The 23,570-nt window shown below is 49.9% G+C and overlaps 2 protein-coding genes across 5 annotated transcripts in view; one reads left to right on the plus strand and one right to left on the minus strand.

Annotated features, from left to right (window-relative positions):
* On the minus strand, nucleotides 1-23,181 carry IFT25 (intraflagellar transport 25). 4 transcript variants are annotated; one of them, XM_075936024.2, is made up of 6 exons: nucleotides 23,044-23,181; nucleotides 14,297-14,395; nucleotides 8,128-8,234; nucleotides 2,573-2,641; nucleotides 645-688; nucleotides 1-201 (listed from the first exon to the last, which is right to left on the minus strand). In XM_075936024.2, exons 2-6 carry the CDS (start codon nucleotides 14,392-14,394, stop codon nucleotides 94-96), a joined length of 426 nt encoding a protein of 141 aa, XP_075792139.1. In that variant the 5' UTR covers nucleotide 14,395; nucleotides 23,044-23,181; the 3' UTR covers nucleotides 1-93. The 4 variants fall into 4 exon arrangements, with proteins under 4 accessions (XP_075792139.1, XP_075792140.1, XP_089636562.1 ...); XM_075936025.2 differs by having other exon boundaries at nucleotides 14,297-14,399; nucleotides 23,044-23,175; XM_089780436.1 differs by lacking the exon at nucleotides 23,044-23,181 and adding an exon at nucleotides 15,442-15,816.
* The window catches only part of LRRC42 (leucine rich repeat containing 42), a 16,700-nt gene continuing 16,256 nt past the window's right edge, over nucleotides 23,127-23,570 (plus strand). The window contains exon 1 of the mRNA XM_075936017.1: nucleotides 23,127-23,266. The gene's annotated coding sequence lies outside the window, so the exon portion shown is untranslated. The remainder of the gene's footprint in view (nucleotides 23,267-23,570) is intronic.

The raw sequence follows: 23,570 nt of genomic DNA on the forward strand, positions 1-23,570 counted from the left end.
TCCATGTAAATATAATGTTTTATTAATATACATATGTTTTATACTACAAATATCATTGCAAAGTAGTTTTGAGGCAATTCTTTAAATTTGTTCTTAAATATTATCTACTAATCCTTCTGCCATCACTGTGTGCACTGAAACAAAATGATCAAAGGCAGATTTGATGATGAATCGCAAGTAGGTAGCTTGGAATTCAGGAAGCTGTAGAAGAGACAAAGCACTTATTTTCATTATTGTAATAAGATAAATGTTCAACAGGCTTCTGTAAAGAAGTTTAACATTTAATATATAGCAGAGGGATCAAGACATTTCTACATGTCAGTTTACAGAACTTCCTTTGATTACAGGAATCCAAAATAGCCCTTCTGTTTCCCTTAAAGCACTGGAACTCACAAAGCTTTCAAGACAACAGCTGGGCCAAGAGAGATTACTGTACTTCTTCAGATGGATAGTAAGCAAAATTAGGAGATCTGGCTATACAGATATTTATACCATAACATAACATATAAGCACATATCCAAGACGTAGGGATGTATTTAAACTCTAAAATAATATGTAAAAATTGGGTTGACTGAAGGCATTTGTAACTAGTCTATCCACCACTATTACATGTGTCACTAATACTATATGTTGAATATACTCACAGAAAATTCTTCTGTTTGAAGTGCCCCTTCTGTGTATTGTAAATCTAGAAAATAAATTTTATAGCAAACAATGAGTTTACATTTCTACAATGCTGTGATAAATTTCCACTGGACTTGAAGGTTCCTGGAAGTTAAGGATTGTAAGTCTACACTGTATGCAAAAATATTTAACAAGATGATTAAAGAATAAAAACAATGTTAGTAATGTTCTAATTTAAATATATAAACAATTAAACTGGCTTTTTAAGTGCCCTTATGGGGCATAAAAACTGTGATGCATTTTACTACTCAAATATGCTTTTAATTTTTGAGTATAAAATAAAATGTATGAGTAGTACTTTCAGCACTTATATAGTGCTTTCTATTTTCAAAGTTCCATACAAAAATAATCCTCACAATTGTCATTTATGGAATTGAGGCAATACAAATAAATACAGAAATAACAAATACCCCTATTTTATAGCTGGGACAACAGAGAGAGAGAGGTTAAGTGGCCAACTTCAGGTCACAAGAATGATAACGCTGAGATTGGAATGAAGCTATTCCTTTTTGAATAGGACATAAAGGGCCAAACTTAGCTCAAGATCCAACTTATGCTACGTCTACACTGCAGGCTTCTTGCGCAAGAAGCTTTTTGCAGAAGAGATCTTCCGCAAAAACTTCTTGCACAAGAGTGCATCCACATTACAAAAGTGCATCGCAAATGCACAAGAGAGAATCCAGACTGCATGTACGCTCTCTCGCAAAAAAACTCTGAATGCCATTAACAGAATGACCACCAGGGAACCGTGCTTCTTTCGATAGACTGTTTTTGCACAAAAAAATCCTGTTTCCTGTCCGCACACACCTGTAGTGTAGACATAGCCATAGTTATTCACAGTTCTTCATAACATCCTCAGTACACTAAATATAGTTCAAATATACAGGCATCAACACTTAATCTTATCACACGATCAAATGCTTTCCATTTTTCTTACATGTAGTCACAGTTTAAACAGATCATCATCATAATTTCAGTATTTTAGTATCATTTTTGGACTTGCTAAAGCTCTGATCTAGCAAATATCTACACACATTTAATTTTAGAGCTCATGCTAAAGTTAAAAAATGCATAAGACAAGGGTTTCTAAACAAGGATTGGTTAAATGTCAAAAACTATATGACTCAAATTCTGTAAAAACATGAATTTTAAACTTTTTACTGCTCTAGTTTTCATTATGCCACCATCCTCACTTGATGCCAAAGGAGACAATACAAAGCCCAATCCTGTAAACATTTATATACAAAGTAACTTTATTGCATGTGAGCAGTCTCACTGAAATCAATGGGACCACTCACATAAGGAAGGTTACTCATATACATCAGGGATTGCAGGATTAAGCCCAGCGTGTAAAAATTAATGCAACTTTTACAACAGTGTTTCTTGATAGTTTAAATAATGAACTTTCAAATACAAACTTAAATTTACAAAACTCGGGGTTGAGACAAAAGGGGTATCAATCTATACTCCTATCCTCAAATACCTACTGAACACAAAACAGTACTCAATTTAACATTATTCTAATATAAGTTGTTGTGTTCTGGAAAATATTTTGACTCTTAACAAAGAAGTTCTATGTTACAATGTTTCAAGTCATACTTTTTTTTTTTTACATATAATTTTCATGTGGATTTCTAGCATGTCACTTTGGTAACATTAACAGAATATTAATTTTTATGGATGATGTCAATAGTAATAAAAACAGTCAATCACAATCATTTCCAGTATACCAAACAAATCTTATAAACTAAAATAAACAACTTTTATAAAATTGTTATAAACTTTATTCTTCTTAAGGTGTGGAGATATTAAGACAATGAATGAACAAATACATAAAGGCCAACATCATTTCCACCCAATCAGAGGGGTTCCACATTTGGTTACTTACCTTTTTCAACACATTCTTCAAAATCTACTGGATCTTTAGATAAACTTTTCTCAATCCTTAAACTCCGTACTAAAATATATTTAAAAAGAAATCAGCATAGAATGAGCACTGAAATTTACCTACTTTCATATTACTGATTTACTAATTATTAACAGTACTTAACATCATGCATCAACTTTTCATCTTAAAAGCATTTTACCAACATTGGCTAGTTAAGTTTCATGGTATCCTGTTGGGAAGGTAGGTGATCTCATCATCATCCTCATTTTACAAGTGGGGAAATGGAAGACTATTTAAGTGATTTCCCCAAGATTAGCTAAAGCTTGAGTTCCTAGCTCCTGAGCTCACAATATTTCTCTTACTCTTTTATATCTTTTTTCACATTATTATAAAAATTTGACAAAACACACTTAAACCTCTTTAATCTGGTAACCCTGGGAAACAGGGTGTGAGGGGGTGGAACACTCACCTGCTGCCCCACTCCCAGGGACACACATGGCTCTGCACTCTCTGCCGCTCCCAGACACCCCGCCCCACACACACAGCCATTTTGGGAGTGGCTGAGAAAAGTCTCAGGGGACGCAGCACTGCATGCTGCCGTTCCCCAAACTGGAGTGGAGCGGAGGGGGAGCAGCTGCATGCAAAGCTGCTTCTTTCTCTGTACTACAGGTGTTCCTGGATTAGGGACATCCAGAGTACGGAGGTTTAAATGTATAAACAAAGGAGATAGAAGTTTATACTACGAAATTAAAAAGCAATACATTCTAGGGGTGTAAAATCCCATTTAATCAGTTAACCAGTTAAATGTTATGTTTAACTAGTTAATCACTTACATGGGGCAGAAGCGATCTCTCTCTCTCTCCCCCACCCCTCCACCCCCATGGTGTACTGTAGTGAGCTGCTCTGACCAGGCCAGGTCCGCTGTAGGAAGCAGCCCTCCATCCACGACTGGTGGGGGACTGCTCCAGCCCAGCCAGGCCACTGGTTAATGAGTAACCAGTGAGCATCACTGGATAAGGGTGATGCTTACTGGTTAACCACTGACATCCCTAATACATTCAAAATAGATAAAGAGAAAATACTTTTTGGATTAAACATATAATTAATTTACAGAATTATTTGAAGCAAATTATTTATTATCATCATTAACAAGTCCTGACGTAAGTGGGGAAGTAGGATACTGGGAAGAAACACAAGAGGAAATGTACAACAGAGGAGGACCCCTGATTCATACTGAGGCTACGTCTACCTCTGGTATCCCAAAATAGCTATTCTGCGTCTTTAAGTGCACCTGTTAATTCAAAATATATTTCAAAATAACAGGCGCGCTATTCCAGTATCCCTATAACCCTCATTCCACAAAGGTTAAGGGTTTTGTCTAAATAATGCTTTATTTTGAAATAATCTCAAAAAAAGCTACGCATTTTGCATAGCACAAATTGAGTAGCTTATTTCGAGGTGAGGGAGCTGTGCAGATGCACCCTGAGAGAGTAGGTCAATCAGCTAGTTAGCATAGATGTTTGTACATGAATATAAGAGGCCTGGGAAACAAGTAGGAAGAACTGGAAGTCCTGGCATAGTCAAAGAACTATGATTTGATTGGAAATAATGAAGACTTGGTGGGATGACTCACATGATTGGAGCACTGTCATGGAAGGGCATAAACTGTTCAGGAAGGACAGGTGGGGAAGAAGTTGCACTGTATGTAAGAGAGAGGTATGGCTGCTCAGAGCTCCAGTAAAACATGGGAAAAAAGTCTGTTGAGGTTTTTTTTGGTTAAGTTTAGAGGCAGGAGCAACAAGGGTGATGTCATGGTGGGTGTCTGTCATAGACCACGGGATCAGGTAGATGAGGTAGACAAGACTTTCTTCAGACAACTAACAGAAGCTTCCAGATCACAGGCCTTGCTTCAGATAGGGGACTTCAATCACCCTGACATCTGCTGGGAGACCAACAGAGCAGGACACAGACAATCCAGGAAGTTTTTGGAGACTGTTATGGATATCTTTCTGGTGCAAGTGCTAAAGGAACCAACCAGGGATCATGCTAAGCTTGACCTGATGCTCACAAACAGGGAGGAATTCGTAAGGGAATAGATATGGGTGGCAACCTGGGCAGCAGTGATCACGGAATGGTCAAGTTCAGGATCCTGACTAAAGGAAGAAAGGAGAGCAGCAAAATACAGACCCTGGACTTCAGAAAAGCAGATTTTGACTCCCTCAGGATTCTCAGGGACACTAACATAAGGGGGAAAGGAGTCCAGGACATCTGGCTGTATTTTAAAGAAGCCTTACTGAAGGCACAAGAACACACCATCCCAACGTGCAGTAAGAAAAGTAAATATGGTAGGCAACCAGCTTGGCTTAACAGTGAAACCTTTGGTGAGCTTAAACACAAAAAGGAAGCTTACAAGAAGTGGAAACTTGGACAGATGACTAGGGAAGAGTACAAATACATTGCCTGAGCATGCAGAGAAGTAATCAGGAAGGCCAAAGCACAGCTGGAATTGCAGCTAGCAAGAGATGTGAAAGGTAATATAAAAGATTTCTATAGGCATGTTAGCAATTATAAAGTGGTAAGGGAAAGTGTGAGACCCTTAGGCTACGTCTACACTGGCATGATTTTCCAAAAATGCTTTTAACAGAAAAGTTTTCCGTTAAAAGCATTTTTGGAAAAGCACATCTAGATTGGCAGGATGCTTTTCCGCAAAAGCACTTTTTGCGGAAAAGCATCCGTGGCCACTCTAGACGCATTTTTCCGCAAAAAAGCCCCGATCGCCATTTTTGCGATCGGGGCTTTTTTGCGGAAAACACTACTGTGCTGTCTACATTGGCCCTTTTGTGCAAAAGTCTTTCGGAAAAAGACTTTTGCCGGAATGGGAGCAGCACAGTATTTCCACAAGAACACTGATGATCTTACATGAGATCATCAGTATTCTTGCGGAAATTCAAGCGGCCAGTGTAGACAGCTGGCAAGTCTAGACACAGCCTTACTGAATGGGGAGGTAACCTAGTGACAGATGATATGGAAAAAGCTGAAGTACTCAATGCTTTTTTTGCCTCTGTTTTCATAGACAAGATCAGTTCCCAGACTACTACATAGTTAGGGAATGGGGTGGGCAGTCTTCAGTACAGAAAGATCAAGTTATTAAGAACTTTTTAGAAAAGCTGAGCATACAGAAATCCATTGGGATGGATGCAATATATCCGAGGTTGCTGAGGGTGTTAGATGATGTAATTACAGAGCCCTTGGCCATTATCTTTGAAAACTTGTGATGATTGGGGGAGATCCTGGATGACTGGAAAAAGGCAAACATAGCATCCATCTTTAAAAAAGGGCAGAAGGAAAATCCAGGGAACTACAGACCAGTCAGCCTCACCTCAGTCCCTGGAAAAATCCTGGTGAGGAATCCTCAAGGAATACATTTTGAAGCACTTGGAAGAGAGGAAAGTGATCAGAAATTGTCAACATGGATTTACCATGGGCAAGTCATGCCTGATCAACCTGACTGCCTTCTAAGACAAGGTAATTGGCTCTGTGAATATGGGGAAAGCAGTGGATGTGACATATCTTGATTTCAGCAAATTCATATGGTCTCACAGAGTATTCTTGCAAGCAATTTAAAGAAGTATGGATTGGATAAATGGACTATAAGGTGGATAGAAAGCTGGCTGGATCATCATGCTCAATGGGTAGTGATCAAAGGCTTGATATCTGGTTTATGGTCGGTCTCAAGCAGAGTGCCCCAAGGGTTGGTTTTGGGGTTGGTTTTGTTCAACATCTTTATTAATGACCATGATGAGGGGATGGATTGCACCCCTAGGAAGTTCATAGACGACACTAAACTAGGTGTAGAGATAGATACACTGGAGGTTAGGGATAGGGTCTAGAGCGACCTAGACAAATTGGAGGACTGGGGCAAAAGAAATCTGATGAGGTTCAACAATAACAAGTGCAGAGTCCTGCACTTGGGATGGAAGAATCCCAACAGGCTGGGGACCTACTCTCTAAGCAGCATTTCTGATGAAAAGGATACCAGGATTACAGTGGATGAGAAGCTGGATATGAGTCAACAGTGTGCCCTTGTAGCCTAGAAAGCTAATGGCATATTGGCATACATCAGTAGGGCCACAGCCAACACATCTAGGGAAGTGATTATTCCCTTTTATTCAGCACTGTTGAGGCCACGTGTGGAGTAGTGTGTCCAATTCTGGGACCTCCATTACAGAAAGGATGTGGACACACTGAAGAGAGTCCAGTGGACAGTAACCAAAATGATTAGGGGCCTGGAGCACATGACTTACAAGGAGAAGCTGAGGGATTTGGGCTTATTTAGTCTACAGATGGAAGAGTGAGGGGGGATTTGATAGCAGCCTTCAACTACTTGAAGGGGGGGGGATCCAAAGAGGATGAAAAGAGGCTGTTCTCAGTGTTGACAGATGACAGAATGACGAGCAATGGTCTCAATCCCTAGAGGGTTTTAAGTCCCAGCTTGACAAAGTCCTGGCTGGGATTGAAATATATTAATAGTATCATGAGTTTTCGTGAGCACAACCTACTTCTTCAGATGGAAAAAAAAGCTCATTATACTATTTATATATTTTGGTTAGTCTCTAAGGGTATGTCTACACTACCCCCCTAGTTCGAACTAGGGGGGGTAATGTAGTCATACGGAGTTGCAAATGAAGCCCGGGATTTGAATTTCCTGGGCTTCATTTGCATAAAGCCGGCCGGCGCCATTTTTAAATTTCGGCTAGGTCGGACCCCGTGCCGCGCGGCAACACGCGGCACGGACTAGCTAGTTCGGATTAGGCTTCCTCTCTGAACTAGCTGTACGCCTCGTGGAACTAGCTAATCCGAACTAGTAAGTCCATGCCGCGTGTAGCCGCGCGGCACGGGGTCCGACCTAGCCGGCATTTAAAAATGGCGCCGGCCGGCTTTATGCAAATGAAGCCCGGGAAATTCAAATCCCGGGCTTCATTTGCAACTCCGTATGACTACATTACCCCCCCCTAGTTCAAACTAGGGGGGTAGTGTAGACATACCCTAAGGTACTACAGGACCATTGTTGTTTTTAAAGTTTTTTTAGTTACTGACTAACATGGCTCTGAGACTTTAGTTAGGATTGGTCCTGCTTTTAACAGGGGTGTTGGACCTGATGACCTCCTGAGGTTTTTTTACAATCCTATGAGTCTACAATTCTATGATTCTATAAGGTAAGTTGTTTAGTACAATAAAGTTATATTACCTAGATTAAAATCATCAGGCCAATTCTTCCTCATGCTTCAAAGCATATCTACCTCAAGTTGGGAAAAATAATTCTCCTCAACATACCATAATCGTATAATGCACAAAAGCCAGAGCTATTAGGAAAGATGTTCATCCTTCTCTGGCATATCTTGCTTCCCCAATTGGTCAATGCAACATACTGGACTCAAAGGAGCACTAGTTTGCTGGTTTAGTTACATTCTTATGGATTATTTTTTAAACTCTTAGTTAAGAAAGTGCTACTATTGAGAAAATTAACACAGTTCATGAATACATTGCATTCTTACCTAAGTAACACTGGATTGTGAGTTTGCTGATTTTTACACATTTATGAAAATTAATAATGAATTCCTGGGGGAACATTCCTGTTGTTGTCCAAAATGTTTCTGAACTTCTGTTGTTAAAAAAAAATACAACTTTTTAATTATTATGTTAGGTACAATAGCTATATAAAAATGAGATCTGCAAAGTAATTTATAATTAGGTTATTTTCACAAGAAACAATATACAGCCATTAAATATCAACATTTATATAGCTTCTCTATCTCTTACAAATAGCCTCTATTTTCTTTACTGCTTACAAACCTGTTCATCACAGAATATTCCCAGATATTTGACTGATATCCCACTGGCCACTCAGTTCAACAACCTGTCTAAAATATGTGTGTGAGTGACTTTTCACCTAGAAAGATCCTATTTAGATCAACTTTGTTGTCAATCCCTCCTCATACCCTTCTTCTTTCTGCTGGATTTCTCATGCCCTCAATAACAAAGAATTCTGGCACAGATAGACAATTCATAACTACATACTATGCCATAGCTGACACACCCAGCATATCATTGGTCAGTTGTGAGCTGTAACTATCATAACCTCTACATTATAAGTACCTTGTAAATATAGATTTCTGGAGCCTGTTCTAAATATACCATCCTTGACCTTGATCTTGCTAAGATTTCCACATATGCTTAACTTCCTTAATTGTGAATACTCCTCTAGTGCAGTATTGAACATATTTTTTACATAATGAAACAAATCCCATGGTGGAATTGTTTGGAGATGAAGAGTCAATGACAATCTTTTCACATTGGGGTAGATTTACCATTTACTTTAAACAAAGGGGAAATAGTGATTAAGGACAAAAGCTATTCTCAGATTGCATGCATGCATTAACTTAAGCCAGTGTTTCCCAAATGGTATTCCGTGGAACCCCAGGGTTTTGCAAAGTGAAAATAAGGGTTCTGCAAGAAAATTCTACTCATTACTCAGCACTGCATGTGCAGTCAATCAGTGGTGCAATCGTGTGTTATATAGCACTGGAAATTCCTGTACTCACTGTTAGGGTGCGTGGATCACGTGGGTGACTTTAACAATACAAGAAGTTAATAGAATCTACACATATAATTTAAATTATTGATTCCAAAATTCCTCGTGGATCATTGGCTAAAAGAAGGAACTTTAAAGAAAAAAGCGAGTACTTCCAACACTCTTGTTGTTACTGAAACCAGCAAGGAAAATACCAAGGCAGCTCAAGCTAATTATGAAAAATTACAGCCAAGTAATAAGAAATGCAGGTATGCCGAGGACTATTTGTCATTTGGATTCACAATCAATGGAAATAAAGATGCTCCAGATACCCAGTGTGTACTATGCAACAAAATATTATTTAATAGTTATTTCGTACCTGCTGAATTGCAAAGACATTTTAAAACATTTTGTTTTTAAATATGTGCAATTAAAATAAATGTTGATCTCATGACCTTATTTAGCATTTGTTTATTATTATCCTTACTTATTTGTGGTCTACTTTTTCAGCTCCAGATATAAGACTGTTATTAGGGATTCCATGAAATTATTTCGAGTTTAAAAGGGTTCTGTAGCCAAATAAAATTGGGAAACACTGACTTAAGCTATTTCATAATGAATTGGGTGCTACAACTTCAGGCATTTTTTCAGTTTTTGAGTACTGTAAAATAGTGTTCTCACCTTTTTATGGTGATATAGATCACAGACTTCAATATTTTTAATAAAAATACAACTGGATTTCAATTAAAAAGCAAAATGTTATGAGACTGAATGGCTCAGAGTAGAAAGCAGTACAAGGAAATGGAATCTTCTATTTTTTGATCATTAGTTCAAACAGCCTCAGGCTTCTAGTGACAAAATATCATTACTATCTGACAGCTAGGTGATGGTCTATGAGAAATGAGCTGATGATCACAGTCCAGTTCATAGGTGAAAAAATTATTAACTCAGTAGTCTCAACAAATATGGATAACAACAATCAGATATAGAAAATGGGCTATACTCTGGTTCCTTGAATTGCTCTCTTCCAGGTCAGGATTGAAATACATTAATGGAAAGGTTGGAGAAAGTTTGCACTGCTCCTGCCCAGGATACCTTTCTTGGTAACAATAGAAATCATTGTTCTCCAGTGATATCAATACACATATTATGGTAATATGGAAATTCACTTTTGAAAGAAAAATGTTTGGATAACTCCTATCCTGGAAACTATGAATAGATCTCAATAGTTACTATTTTAAAAAACACTCATAATTAAGTTTTGTTGAGAAGTTCAGTTATTTCCTAGGAATGAGTGACAGGGGATGGATCACTTGTAGAACCCTGTGCGGATACAAATGTATATCCATGGATACAGATATCTGTGGATATCAATCGGTATCTTATGAACTGCAGAGCTCTCTCAGGAACTGCAGTGGCAAAAGGAGCAGATCCTGGGAATTGCTGCTTCCAGGAGCCAGCACTCTGTGTCAGCAGCTCCCACACAGCAGCTACACCACTCCAACCCCTCCCACTGGGGTGGGCACCAGACTCAACAGCATAGCCCTGGACAGGAGATACAGACATCTGTGTGGAATGGATGTGGGTAGGCCTAGGGATAATACATCCACACTGGAGGAGCTGCTGGTGCAGGGCACTAGCTTGTGAGAGAAGCAGCCCCACGTTCTGCTCCTTTCATCGCTGCGGTTACCAGGAGAGCCCTGCAGTTCAGAAGATATAGATTTATAATGCAGATATCCACACCCATAGGCATAAATTTGTATTTACACAGGGCTCTAATCACTTGATTACCTGCTCTGTACATTCCATCTGAGGACCTGGCATTGGCCACTGTCAGAAAACAGGATACTGGGTTAAACAGATCTTTTATCTGACCCAGCATGACCATTCTTGTGGTTTTAATTACAATTAGGAAGACTCGGGATTTGACAAGAATCATGTTTTATAATACGCAGAACTGGTAGCACCTCCTTACACTTAAAGTTTCTTAACACTTCCCATTAGGACTCAGTTTTCAATTTCTGATAACTCTGCCAAACTGTTTGAACTGCAGTTTACCACACTGTGGGTCTACCTATGATTGAATTTTGGAATTTCAGAAAAACAGTTTAGCTGTTTCTTATATAAACATTTAGAGAAAAATAAATTATTTTGCCCAAATTCACATAAAAAAAATCTTGCAATCTTTTCCTGAGAAGCTCTAACAACTTCATGTTTTGCTAAGGGAGTTGCCCTATTGTTAGAAATTTGATTTTCGCTGACCCTGTGAAAATTCACCTAGGTTTGGCCAAGCTATACGCCTTGTAGCAGGGGAAAGAAGTTCATATATGCTCCACTTTTAGATTTTGGCAGCTACATTGTTAAGGATTCCATCTGTGTTAAGCATGCTCCAAGAGTAGTATGAGCTGAGTATGACTGTCTCTCAATTGCTCCTCCAGGTTGCTATGGGCCAATGCAGTGCTCAGCCTGGGAACTAAGACCAAGGACAATGTCGCTCCTGTGATCTCAATGCTCCTACTGTAGCCCATGCAGCAGAAAAGCAGGAGGAGGCAACTTGACTGAAATATAGAGGGCTGAAGAACAATATGGGGCAATAGACCAGGACAAGGAGCATGGAGAGGAAGACTTGGACTGCAACAGGAAAAAGTAAACTGGGGTAGTAGTAGACTAGAAGACACTTGCAGATGGGAAGATAAATCATATCAGATGAGGAGCTGTGAGGACAGGAGATTGGGAGAAGGAGCTTTGATGGAGGTGGGGAAAAGAATGGGAAAAGCTAGATGACCGTGACCAGGAGTTAGTATGAAACAGAGACTCGACAAGAAGTCATGCAGGGAGATGGAGATTGACGGGGCAATGAGACTGGATGGAGTGAAGACTGGGACTAACTGGACAAACAAACTGGAAAAGGGATGAGCCAAGGGAGAGGAAACATGGTCTAGCTTGGCAGAGAGATCAGGAGTAGGACTAGGATCCAGGGAGGAGAGTGGGATGAGGAGCTAGCACAAAAACAGGCTGGAGGGGATATAGACAGGAGGGGTCAGAGTTGAAGTAAACAGAACTTAAAAGGTCTTTGACCACTAAAGAATATTCTACTCCAGAACCTGGAATGGAACCCAAGATTCCAGCATCTCTCCATTACTCTGCTGTCAGCAAAGATCTGTGAAACTCACAAGCAAAGTTTGTGTTAATCCCCCTCTAGTAGCTGGTCCAAGGAGAGAAAGCAACCTATTACTGCTGTCATTTACTCCATATTTATTTGCAGTACTGTTGTTGTTGGTCCCAGGATATGAGACAGGCGAAGTAGAGGAGAAATCTTTTATTACATTAACACCTGAAAAATGGTGTCCCTTTCACAAAGATATTTACCCAATAACAGATATTGCCCCCTCCCCCATCCTGTCTCTAGCACAGTGGTCCCCAACGTTGCGTGGCTGCCGGGCGCCCAGGGGCGGGGCCACGCACGTGCCGGGTGCCCAGGGGCGGGGCCACGCAGGAGCCGGGCGCCCGGGGGCGGGGCCACGCAGGAGCCGGGCGCCTGGGGGCGGGGCCGGGGGCAGCACTGCGCATGTGCCGCGCGCCTGGGGCAGGGGCCGGCAACGCACCCCGGACCGGCACCGCGCATGGGCCGCGCGCCCGGGGCCGCCCACGAGCCACGCGCCCCAGGCCGGCACCGCACATGTGCCCTGGGGCCGGGGCTGGGGCCGCCCACGCGCCCCGGGCCAGCCCTGCGCATGTGCCGCGCGCCCAGGGGAGGGGCCGCCCATGCGTCCCGGGCCTGGAGCCGGCACCATGCGTGTGCCGCGCGCCGGGGGCGGGGCCAACCCAGATGTTCCAGCGGGCGCTCAGAAATCCCCTGGCGGGCGCCATGGCGCCCGCAGGCACCGCATTGGGGACCACGGCTCTAGCATTTACTCCATTAGCTGACCTGGCAGAAGTCTGTGCTATTTATCTAAAAGCTCCAGCCCCTGAAAAGGTCACTACAACTCCGTTATCCAGTTTGTTTTGTTAAAAAGCTAGGAAATTATACATAAAAGTTACATCAAAGAGACACAAGGTGCCAAAATCAAGCTCTCAAAAATTAGGAAATTCTAGACTTAAGGCTGCCTATGCAACCTTAATTCAACCTTCTTGTGCATGCACATTTTGATACAGTCTCGGCTACATGAACACATGCTATTTTCTTCAGGATCCCTTCCTCGTTCAGTGCACAAGATGGATGGTGCTCTGGGAATGAATCAGGGTTGTGCAGTGAAGGAGATTGTCTGTAGGATCCCTGCTCATTTGGTGCAGATCTTGAAGGGGTCTAGTGAATGAGGCGGAAGACTTCAAGAATAGAAAGGATGGTCTCATAAGACAGATGAACACTGTCCTGGACAAACAGATTCCATCCCTACCTCTGTCACAGATTTCCTCTGTGAAACTTGGCAAGTCATTTAAACCAAACTTTTCAAAGATGGCAACTGCAGGCTCCTTGTTTTCTGGGTATCAACATTAGGTTCCAGAACCAAACACTCACAACTGTAACTGAAGTCAAGGGCAGATGTGCTATTAGAAGTGCAATAGTATTTTATTAAATATTAAATACTATGAAAAAAGTCAGGTCTCATATTAGGCACCCAAAATTATTGGCCATTTTTATCTTAACTGTCTCTGTGCCTCATTTCCCCATCTGTAAAATTCCCCCTCCTCTCACAGAGATATTGTGAAAATTCAGTACTATTTGTAAAGCATTCAGATACTACCAGGATGAGCACCACAGAAAAATCCAGAAGGAAATTTATAAGAACATAAGAATGCCATAGTGGGCCAGACCAATGGTCCATCTAGCCCAAAAGCCTTCCATCAGTGGCCAATGGCAGATGCTTCAAAGGCAATGAACAGAACAGGGCAATTAAATACAGTTTCATATAAAGAATATATAATTTGGAAGCCAAATTAAAGTTGCACTGGCTATCTTAATTTTCATAATTCCTCATTTTTGAATGCTTCACTTTGCCACCTTAATGTTCTTTTAATATATACTTTGTGTGTATTATAAAAAGTAATAGCCTAAAAATCCAGTAATAGAAAAAAATCATATTGGTGATACCAAAGTACTTTATTTCTCCAGCAACCTTCACTTACATAAAGAACTAAACATCAAATCTTACCCATCAATGATGTTTTCAGGGGGGTATTTTTCATCACTTGATGTGGCTAGAATAACTTCAGTCCCTTCAGAGCTCAGGCATAAGTCTGTTGATTTCATCCTTTCTTGTTAACCAGCATAGGATTAAAAAAAAAAAGTTCTTGAAATAACATCATCAAGTGGGAGTGTGCTTGTGTTGCCTAGCAGCCAAATCAACCCTTAACAGGAATTCAGAGAGGGCATGTTACACTCTTATGGGCAACACTCTAGTCTGTCTCTTTTAAGATCTCTATGATTAAACTGCCGATATTTCTTGAGTTGCAGTCAAAACAGTCCTCTCACACAACACTGCTGCCCACAAATAGTTCCAGTTCTAAAGTAAAAGTAACTGCATTGCGTTTCTAATAGTATTCTTTTTAAAAATGCTTAACATGCATTTTACATAGTAAAAAATACCTATGTTTTAATTAAGATATATAGCTTCAAGGTTTTTAATAACATATTTTAAAAATCATTACTGTTTACTGTAATGCTGCCAAAGCAGATAAACTCCTAACAAATTATAATATAGAATTATAGTACTTTGTGCTTTATATAGCACCTATAAGTATAATTTATAAAGAACCTAAAAATCCTGGAAAACTTTACAAATAATAATAAGTCTTGCAGTATTTTTATAAATTAAATTATGGCTTTTCCCTTCTGGTATTCCCCCTATTTTCTTAATATCTCTTTAATGTCTGTTTCTTTCCCTATTCTAGGTATTTGGGCCCTAATCCTGCAATAACCTCTAAGTGGATATAGGATTGGGATCACTATCATTAGCGTAAACAATGAATTATATATAGGCTGGCAGTGATAAAACATCTAAACAAGTGAATGTCATATCACAAAACAGGGAGCCAACAGGTCCTCTCCATTGTGGCATTGCTGAGACAACAGAACTTACACAGTTATAGGCAAATGAACACCAAAAAGATATAGACAGTTTGACAGGAATTCAGGGAATGGCAACAATATTTAGGACACCGGAAAGACTTAAGAAGATTTATTATAACAATGGCTAAAGTGGATAACCATGTACAAATGGGGTAACCAACAAGGAGCGAGAAGAACTATTTAGGGATGTTAATGGAGGAATCTAAGAATTGGGATGAAACTGAGCACCTGACAATTTAGGCTGAATAATAAGAAACATTTCCTAAGGATGAGGTTGGCTCTGGGAAAGGACACCGATCACTTTAAATTTAGTCTAGTCCAAATTTTGGAAACTATATGAGGTATGTACTAACAGACCTCTGTCATTCCCTGACATCCCTAAGTGCCTCCCCACATCCCCTTCAAATCCCAGAGCCCCCTCCCAATAGACCATATCCCATCAGCACTTCTCCAAATCCCCAGAATGGGCTCCCTGCTCCTTCCCATCCTCTTAGCACCTCCCAATGTCCCCTTCAAATCCCAGTGCCTCTTCCCAATACCCCATATTCCCTCAGCACCTATCCAAATCCTCAGAGACCCCTTCCTGCCCCCCATCCCCATAGCACCTCCCCACATCTCCTTCAAATCCCAGAGCCTTCTCTCAATACCTCACATCCCCTGAGCGCCACCTTCCCATGTCCCCTTCAGATCCCAGCACCTCCTTCAAATACCATGTCCCAGAGCCTGCTCCCTGCCCCACATCCCCTCAGCACCTTCCCCTTCCCATGTCCCCAGAGCCTGCTCCCTGCCCCACCTCCCCTCAGCACCTTCCCCTTCCCATGTCCCAGAGCCTACTCCCTGCCCCACCTCCCCTCAGCACCTTCCCCTTCCCATGTCCCCAGAGCCTGCTCCCTGCCCCACATCCCCTCGGCACCTTCCCCTTCCCATGTCCCAGAGCCTCCTCCCTGCCCCACATCCCCTCAGCACCTTCCCCTTCCCATGGCCCCAGAGCCTGCTCCCTGCCCCACATCCCCTCAGCACCTTCCCCTTCCCATGTCCCCAGAGCCTGCTCCCTGCCCCACCTCCCCTCAGCACCTTCCCCTTCCCATGTCCCCGAGCCTGCTCCCTGCCCCACATCCCCTCAGCACCTTCCCCTTCCCATGTCCCAGAGCCTGCTCCCTGCCCCACATCCCCTCAGCACCTTCCCCTTCCCATGTCCCCAGAGCCTGCTCCCTGCCCCACCTCCCCTCAGCACCTTCCCCTTCCCATGTCCCCAGAGCCTGCTCCCTGCCCCACATCCCCTCGGCACCTTCCCCTTCCCATGTCCCCAGAGCCTGCTCCCTGCCCCACCTCCCCTCGGCACCTTCCCCTTCCCATGGCCCCAGAGCCTGCTCCCTGCCCCACCTCCCCTCGGCACCTTCCCCTTCCCATGGCCCCAGAGCCTGCTCCCTGCCCCACATCCCCTCGGCACCTTCCCCTTCCCATGTCCCCAGAGCCTGCTCCCTGCCCCACCTCCCCTCGGCACCTTCCCCTTCCCATGGCCCCAGAGCCTGCTCCCTGCCCCACATCCCCTCGGCACCTTCCCCTTCCCATGTCCCCGAGCCTGCTCCCTGCCCCACATCCCCTCGGCACCTTCCCCTTCCCATGTCCCCGAGCCTGCTCCCTGCCCCACATCCTCTCGGCACCTTCCCCTTCCTATGTCCCCGAGCCTGCTCCCTGCCCCACATCCCCTCGGCACCTTCCCCTTCCCATGTCCCCAGAGCCTGCTCCCTGCCCCACCTCCCCTCAGCACCTTCCCCTTCCCATGTCCCCAGAGCCTGCTCCCTGCCCCACCTCCCCTCGGCACCTTCCCCTTCCCATGTCCCCGAGCCTGCTCCCTGCCCCACCTCCCCTCGGCACCTTCCCCTTCCCATGTCCCCAGAGCCTGCTCCCTGCCCCACCTCCCCTCAGCACCTTCCCCTTCCCATGTCCCCAGAGCCTGCTCCCTGCCCCACATCCCCTCGGCACCTTCCCCTTCCCATGTCCCAGAGCCTGCTCCCTGCCCCACATCCCCTCGGCACCTTCCCCTTCCCATGTCCCCAGAGCCTGCTCCCTGCCCCACCTCCCCTCAGCACCTTCTCATGTCCCCAGAGCCTGCTCCCTGCCCCACCTCCCCTCAGCACCTTCCCATGTCCCCAGAGCCTGCTCCCTGCCCCACATCCCCTCAGCACCTTCCCATGTCCCCAGAGCCTGCTCCCTGCCCCACCTCCCCTCAGCACCTTCCCCTTCCCATGTCCCAGAGCCTGCTCCCTGCCCCACATCCCCTCAGCACCTTCCCCTTCCCATGTCCCCAGAGCCTGCTCCCTGCCCCACCTCCCCTCGGCACCTTCCCCTTCCCATGTCCCCGAGCCTGCTCCCTGCCCCACCTCCCCTCGGCACCTTCCCCTTCCCATGTCCCCAGAGCCTGCTCTCTGCCCCACCTCCCCTCGGCACCTTCCCCTTCCCATGTCCCAGAGCCTCCTCCCTGCCCCACATCCCCTCAGCACCTTCCCCTTCCCATGTCCCCGAGCCTGCTCCCTGCCCCACCTCCCCTCGGCACCTTCCCCTTCCCATGTCCCCAGAGCCTGCTCCCTGCCCCACCTCCCCTCAGCACCTTCCCCTTCCCATGTCCCCAGAGCCTGCTCCCTGCCCCACATCCCCTCGGCACCTTCCCCTTCCCATGTCCCAGAGCCTGCTCCCTGCCCCACATCCCCTCGGCACCTTCCCCTTCCCATGTCCCCAGAGCCTGCTCCCTGCCCCACCTCCCCTCAGCACCTTCTCATGTCCCCAGAGCCTGCTCCCTGCCCCACCTCCCCTCAGCACCTTCCCATGTCCCCAGAGCCTGCTCCCTGCCCCACATCCCCTCAGCACCTTCCCATGTCCCCAGAGCCTGCTCCCTGCCCCACCTCCCCTCAGCACCTTCCCCTTCCCATGTCCCAGAGCCTGCTCCCTGCCCCACATCCCCTCAGCACCTTCCCCTTCCCATGTCCCCAGAGCCTGCTCCCTGCCCCACCTCCCCTCGGCACCTTCCCCTTCCCATGTCCCCGAGCCTGCTCCCTGCCCCACCTCCCCTCGGCACCTTCCCCTTCCCATGTCCCCAGAGCCTGCTCCCTGCCCCACCTCCCCTCGGCACCTTCCCCTTCCCATGTCCCCAGAGCCTGCTCCCTGCCCCACCTCCCCTCAGCACCTTCCCCTTCCCATGTCCCCAGAGCCTGCTCCCTGCCCCACCTCCCCTCAGCACCTTCCCCTTCCCATGTCCCCAGAGCCTGCTCCCTGCCCCACCTCCCCTCAGCACCTTCCCCTTCCCATGTCCCCAGAGCCTGCTCCCTGCCCCACCTCCCCTCGGCACCTTCCCCTTCCCATGTCCCCGAGCCTGCTCCCTGCCCCACCTCCCCTCAGCACCTTCCCCTTCCCATGTCCCCAGAGCCTGCTCTCTGCCCCACCTCCCCTCAGCACCTTCCCCTTCCCATGTCCCCAGAGCCTGCTCCCTGCCCCACCTCCCCTCGGCACCTTCCCCTTCCCATGTCCCAGAGCCTCCTCCCTGCCCCACATCCCCTCAGCACCTTCCCCTTCCCATGTCCCAGAGCCTGCTCCCTGCCCCACATCCCCTCAGCACCTTCCCCTTCCCATGTCCCAGAGCCTGCTCCCTGCCCCACCTCCCCTCGGCACCTTCCCCTTCCCATGGCCCCAGAGCCTGCTCCCTGCCCCACATCCCCTCAGCACCTTCCCCTTCCCATGGCCCCAGAGCCTGCTCCCTGCCCCACCTCCCCTCAGCACCTTCCCCTTCCCATGTCCCAGAGCCTGCTCCCTGCCCCACATCCCCTCAGCACCTTCCCCTTCCCATGTCCCCAGAGCCTGCTCCCTGCCCCACATCCCCTCGGCACCTTCCCCTTCCCATGGCCCCAGAGCCTGCTCCCTGCCCCACCTCCCCTCGGCACCTTCCCCTTCCCATGTCCCCGAGCCTGCTCCCTGCCCCACATCCCCTCGGCACCTTCCCCTTCCCATGTCCCCAGAGCCTGCTCCCTGCCCCACCTCCCCTCAGCACCTTCCCCTTCCCATGTCCCCAGAGCCTGCTCCCTGCCCCACCTCCCCTCAGCACCTTCCCCTTCCCATGTCCCCAGAGCCTGCTCCCTGCCCCACCTCCCCTCAGCACCTTCCCCTTCCCATGTCCCCAGAGCCTGCTCCCTGCCCCACCTCCCCTCGGCACCTTCCCCTTCCCATGTCCCCGAGCCTGCTCCCTGCCCCACCTCCCCTCAGCACCTTCCCCTTCCCATGTCCCCAGAGCCTGCTCTCTGCCCCACCTCCCCTCAGCACCTTCCCCTTCCCATGTCCCCAGAGCCTGCTCCCTGCCCCACCTCCCCTCGGCACCTTCCCCTTCCCATGTCCCAGAGCCTCCTCCCTGCCCCACATCCCCTCAGCACCTTCCCCTTCCCATGTCCCAGAGCCTGCTCCCTGCCCCACATCCCCTCAGCACCTTCCCCTTCCCATGTCCCAGAGCCTGCTCCCTGCCCCACCTCCCCTCGGCACCTTCCCCTTCCCATGGCCCCAGAGCCTGCTCCCTGCCCCACATCCCCTCAGCACCTTCCCCTTCCCATGGCCCCAGAGCCTGCTCCCTGCCCCACCTCCCCTCAGCACCTTCCCCTTCCCATGTCCCAGAGCCTGCTCCCTGCCCCACATCCCCTCAGCACCTTCCCCTTCCCATGTCCCCAGAGCCTGCTCCCTGCCCCACATCCCCTCGGCACCTTCCCCTTCCCATGGCCCCAGAGCCTGCTCCCTGCCCCACCTCCCCTCGGCACCTTCCCCTTCCCATGTCCCCGAGCCTGCTCCCTGCCCCACATCCCCTCGGCACCTTCCCCTTCCCATGTCCCCAGAGCCTGCTCCCTGCCCCACCTCCCCTCAGCACCTTCCCCTTCCCATGTCCCCAGAGCCTGCTCTCTGCCCCACCTCCCCTCAGCACCTTCCCCTTCCCATGTCCCCAGAGCCTGCTCCCTGCCCCACCTCCCCTCAGCACCTTCCCCTTCCCATGTCCCCAGAGCCTGCTCCCTGCCCCACCTCCCCTCAGCACCTTCCCCTTCCCATGTCCCAGAGCCTCCTCCCTGCCCCACATCCCCTCAGCACCTTCCCCTTCCCATGTCCCCAGAGCCTGCTCCCTGCCCCACCTCCCCTCAGCACCTTCCCCTTCCCATGTCCCCAGAGCCTGCTCCCTGCCCCACCTCCCCTCAGCACCTTCCCCTTCCCATGTCCCAGAGCCTGCTCCCTGCCCCACTTCCCCTCGGCACCTTCCCCTTCCCATGTCCCAGAGCCTGCTCCCTGCCCCACCTCCCCTCAGCACCTTCCCCTTCCCATGTCCCCAGAGCCTGCTCCCTGCCCCACCTCCCTTCAGCACCTTCCCCTTCCCATGGCCCCAGAGCCTGCTCCCTGCCCCACCTCCCCTCGGCACCTTCCCCTTCCCATGTCCCCGAGCCTGCTCCCTGCCCCACATCCCCTCGGCACCTTCCCCTTCCCATGTCCCCAGAGCCTGCTCCCTGCCCCACCTCCCCTCAGCACCTTCCCCTTCCCATGTCCCCAGAGCCTGCTCCCTGCCCCACCTCCCCTCAGCACCTTCCCCTTCCCATGTCCCCAGAGCCTGCTCCCTGCCCCACCTCCCCTCAGCACCTTCCCCTTCCCATGTCCCCAGAGCCTGCTCCCTGCCCCACCTCCCCTCGGCACCTTCCCCTTCCCATGTCCCCGAGCCTGCTCCCTGCCCCACCTCCCCTCAGCACCTTCCCCTTCCCATGTCCCCAGAGCCTGCTCTCTGCCCCACCTCCCCTCAGCACCTTCCCCTTCCCATGTCCCCAGAGCCTGCTCCCTGCCCCACCTCCCCTCGGCACCTTCCCCTTCCCATGTCCCAGAGCCTCCTCCCTGCCCCACATCCCCTCAGCACCTTCCCCTTCCCATGTCCCAGAGCCTGCTCCCTGCCCCACATCCCCTCAGCACCTTCCCCTTCCCATGTCCCAGAGCCTGCTCCCTGCCCCACCTCCCCTCGGCACCTTCCCCTTCCCATGGCCCCAGAGCCTGCTCCCTGCCCCACATCCCCTCAGCACCTTCCCCTTCCCATGGCCCCAGAGCCTGCTCCCTGCCCCACCTCCCCTCAGCACCTTCCCCTTCCCATGTCCCAGAGCCTGCTCCCTGCCCCACATCCCCTCAGCACCTTCCCCTTCCCATGTCCCCAGAGCCTGCTCCCTGCCCCACATCCCCTCGGCACCTTCCCCTTCCCATGGCCCCAGAGCCTGCTCCCTGCCCCACCTCCCCTCGGCACCTTCCCCTTCCCATGTCCCCGAGCCTGCTCCCTGCCCCACATCCCCTCGGCACCTTCCCCTTCCCATGTCCCCAGAGCCTGCTCCCTGCCCCACCTCCCCTCAGCACCTTCCCCTTCCCATGTCCCCAGAGCCTGCTCTCTGCCCCACCTCCCCTCAGCACCTTCCCCTTCCCATGTCCCCAGAGCCTGCTCCCTGCCCCACCTCCCCTCAGCACCTTCCCCTTCCCATGTCCCCAGAGCCTGCTCCCTGCCCCACCTCCCCTCAGCACCTTCCCCTTCCCATGTCCCCAGAGCCTGCTCCCTGCCCCACCTCCCCTCAGCACCTTCCCCTTCCCATGTCCCAGAGCCTGCTCCCTGCCCCACCTCCCCTCAGCACCTTCCCCTTCCCATGTCCCAGAGCCTGCTCCCTGCCCCACCTCCCCTCAGCACCTTCCCCTTCCCATGTCCCCAGAGCCTGCTCCCTGCCCCACCTCCCCTCAGCACCTTCCCCTTCCCATGTCCCCAGAGCCTGCTCCCTGCCCCACCTCCCCTCAGCACCTTCCCCTTCCCATGTCCCAGAGCCTCCTCCCTGTCCCACATCCCCTCGGCACCTTCCCCTTCCCATGCCCCAGAGCCTGCTCCCTGCCCCACCTCCCCTCAGCACCTTCCCCTTCCCATGCCCCAGAGCCTGCTCCCTGCCCCACCTCCCCTCAGCACCTTCCCCTTCCCATGTCCCCAGAGCCTGCTCCCTGCCCCACCTCCCCTCAGCACCTTCCCCTTCCCATGTCCCAGAGCCTGCTCCCTGCCCCACTTCCCCTCAGCACCTTCCCCTTCCCATGCCCCAGAGCCTGCTCCCTGCCCCACCTCCCCTCAGCACCTTCCCCTTCCCATGTCCCCAGAGCCTGCTCCCTGCCCCACCTCCCCTCAGCACCTTCCCCTTCCCATGTCCCAGAGCCTGCTCCCTGCCCCACCTCCCCTCGGCACCTTCCCCTTCCCATGTCCCAGAGCCTGCTCCCTGCCCCACCTCCCCTCGGCACCTTCCCCTTCCCATGTCCCAGAGCCTGCTCCCTGCCCCACTTCCCCTCGGCACCTTCCCCTTCCCATGTCCCAGAGCCTGCTCCCTGCCCCACCTCCCCTCAGCACCTTCCCCTTCCCATGTCCCAGAGCCTGCTCCCTGCCCCACCTCCCCTCGGCACCTTCCCCTTCCCATGTCCCAGAGCCTGCTCCCTGCCCCACCTCCCCTCGGCACCTTCCCCTTCCCATGTCCCAGAGCCTGCTCCCTGCCCCACTTCCCCTCGGCACCTTCCCCTTCCCATGTCCCAGAGCCTGCTCCCTGCCCCACCTCCCCTCAGCACCTTCCCCTTCCCATGTCCCCGAGCCTGCTCCCTGCCCCACCTCCCCTCAGCACCTTCCCCTTCCCATGTCCCCAGAGCCTGCTCCCTGCCCCACCTCCCCTCGGCACCTTCCCCTTCCCATGGCCCCATGCGCCCAGCACCCTCTATTGTCCGATCAGCCCCCGCCTCCCCTGGGTCCCCGCCCCTGGCTCAGGGACTCGCCTCCAGTCTCGGGCGGAGACGCCGCGCGCTCCCCCCGGGGTCTCCCCGCCGCTTTCTCCGCCCGGCCGCCCGCGCACGCGCGCTCCCGTCGCTCAGCTCCCCGGCGCGCCCCCGCTCTCCCCTTTGTGGCCCCCGGGGCGGGACCGGCCTGCGGCGCGAGCCCCGGCCCCTGCGAGCGGCCGCGCCAGGCGGGGGCTCCGGGGACGGCCCGTGCCCGGAGCAGGTAGGTCGGGGGCTCGGGGCAACTTTCCCCGCGCCCCGTGCTCGGAGCGACGGGGCGGGTCGGGCGCCAGGGAAAGGGGCGGCCCCGCCACCCCCAGCTAGCCCTCTGCGGCCGGGCCCCGGCACCAAGCGCCCTGCGGGGGAAAGGTCCAGGGCAGGAGCCCCCCCCCCTGGGCCGAGACCGGGGCATCCCTGCGAACGGCCGCCCACCCTGCGGGGCTGCGCCTGCCACAGCGCCAGACAAAGCCAGGTCTTGCCGCAGTGCTGCCGAAGGGGGCAGGGGCGAAGCATGCCGCCAGGGGGTG

Source organism: Pelodiscus sinensis, chromosome 9, assembly GCF_052426305.1.
Source record: "Pelodiscus sinensis isolate ZL-2025 chromosome 9, ASM5242630v1, whole genome shotgun sequence".
NCBI classification, from domain to species: domain Eukaryota; kingdom Metazoa; phylum Chordata; order Testudines; family Trionychidae; genus Pelodiscus; species Pelodiscus sinensis.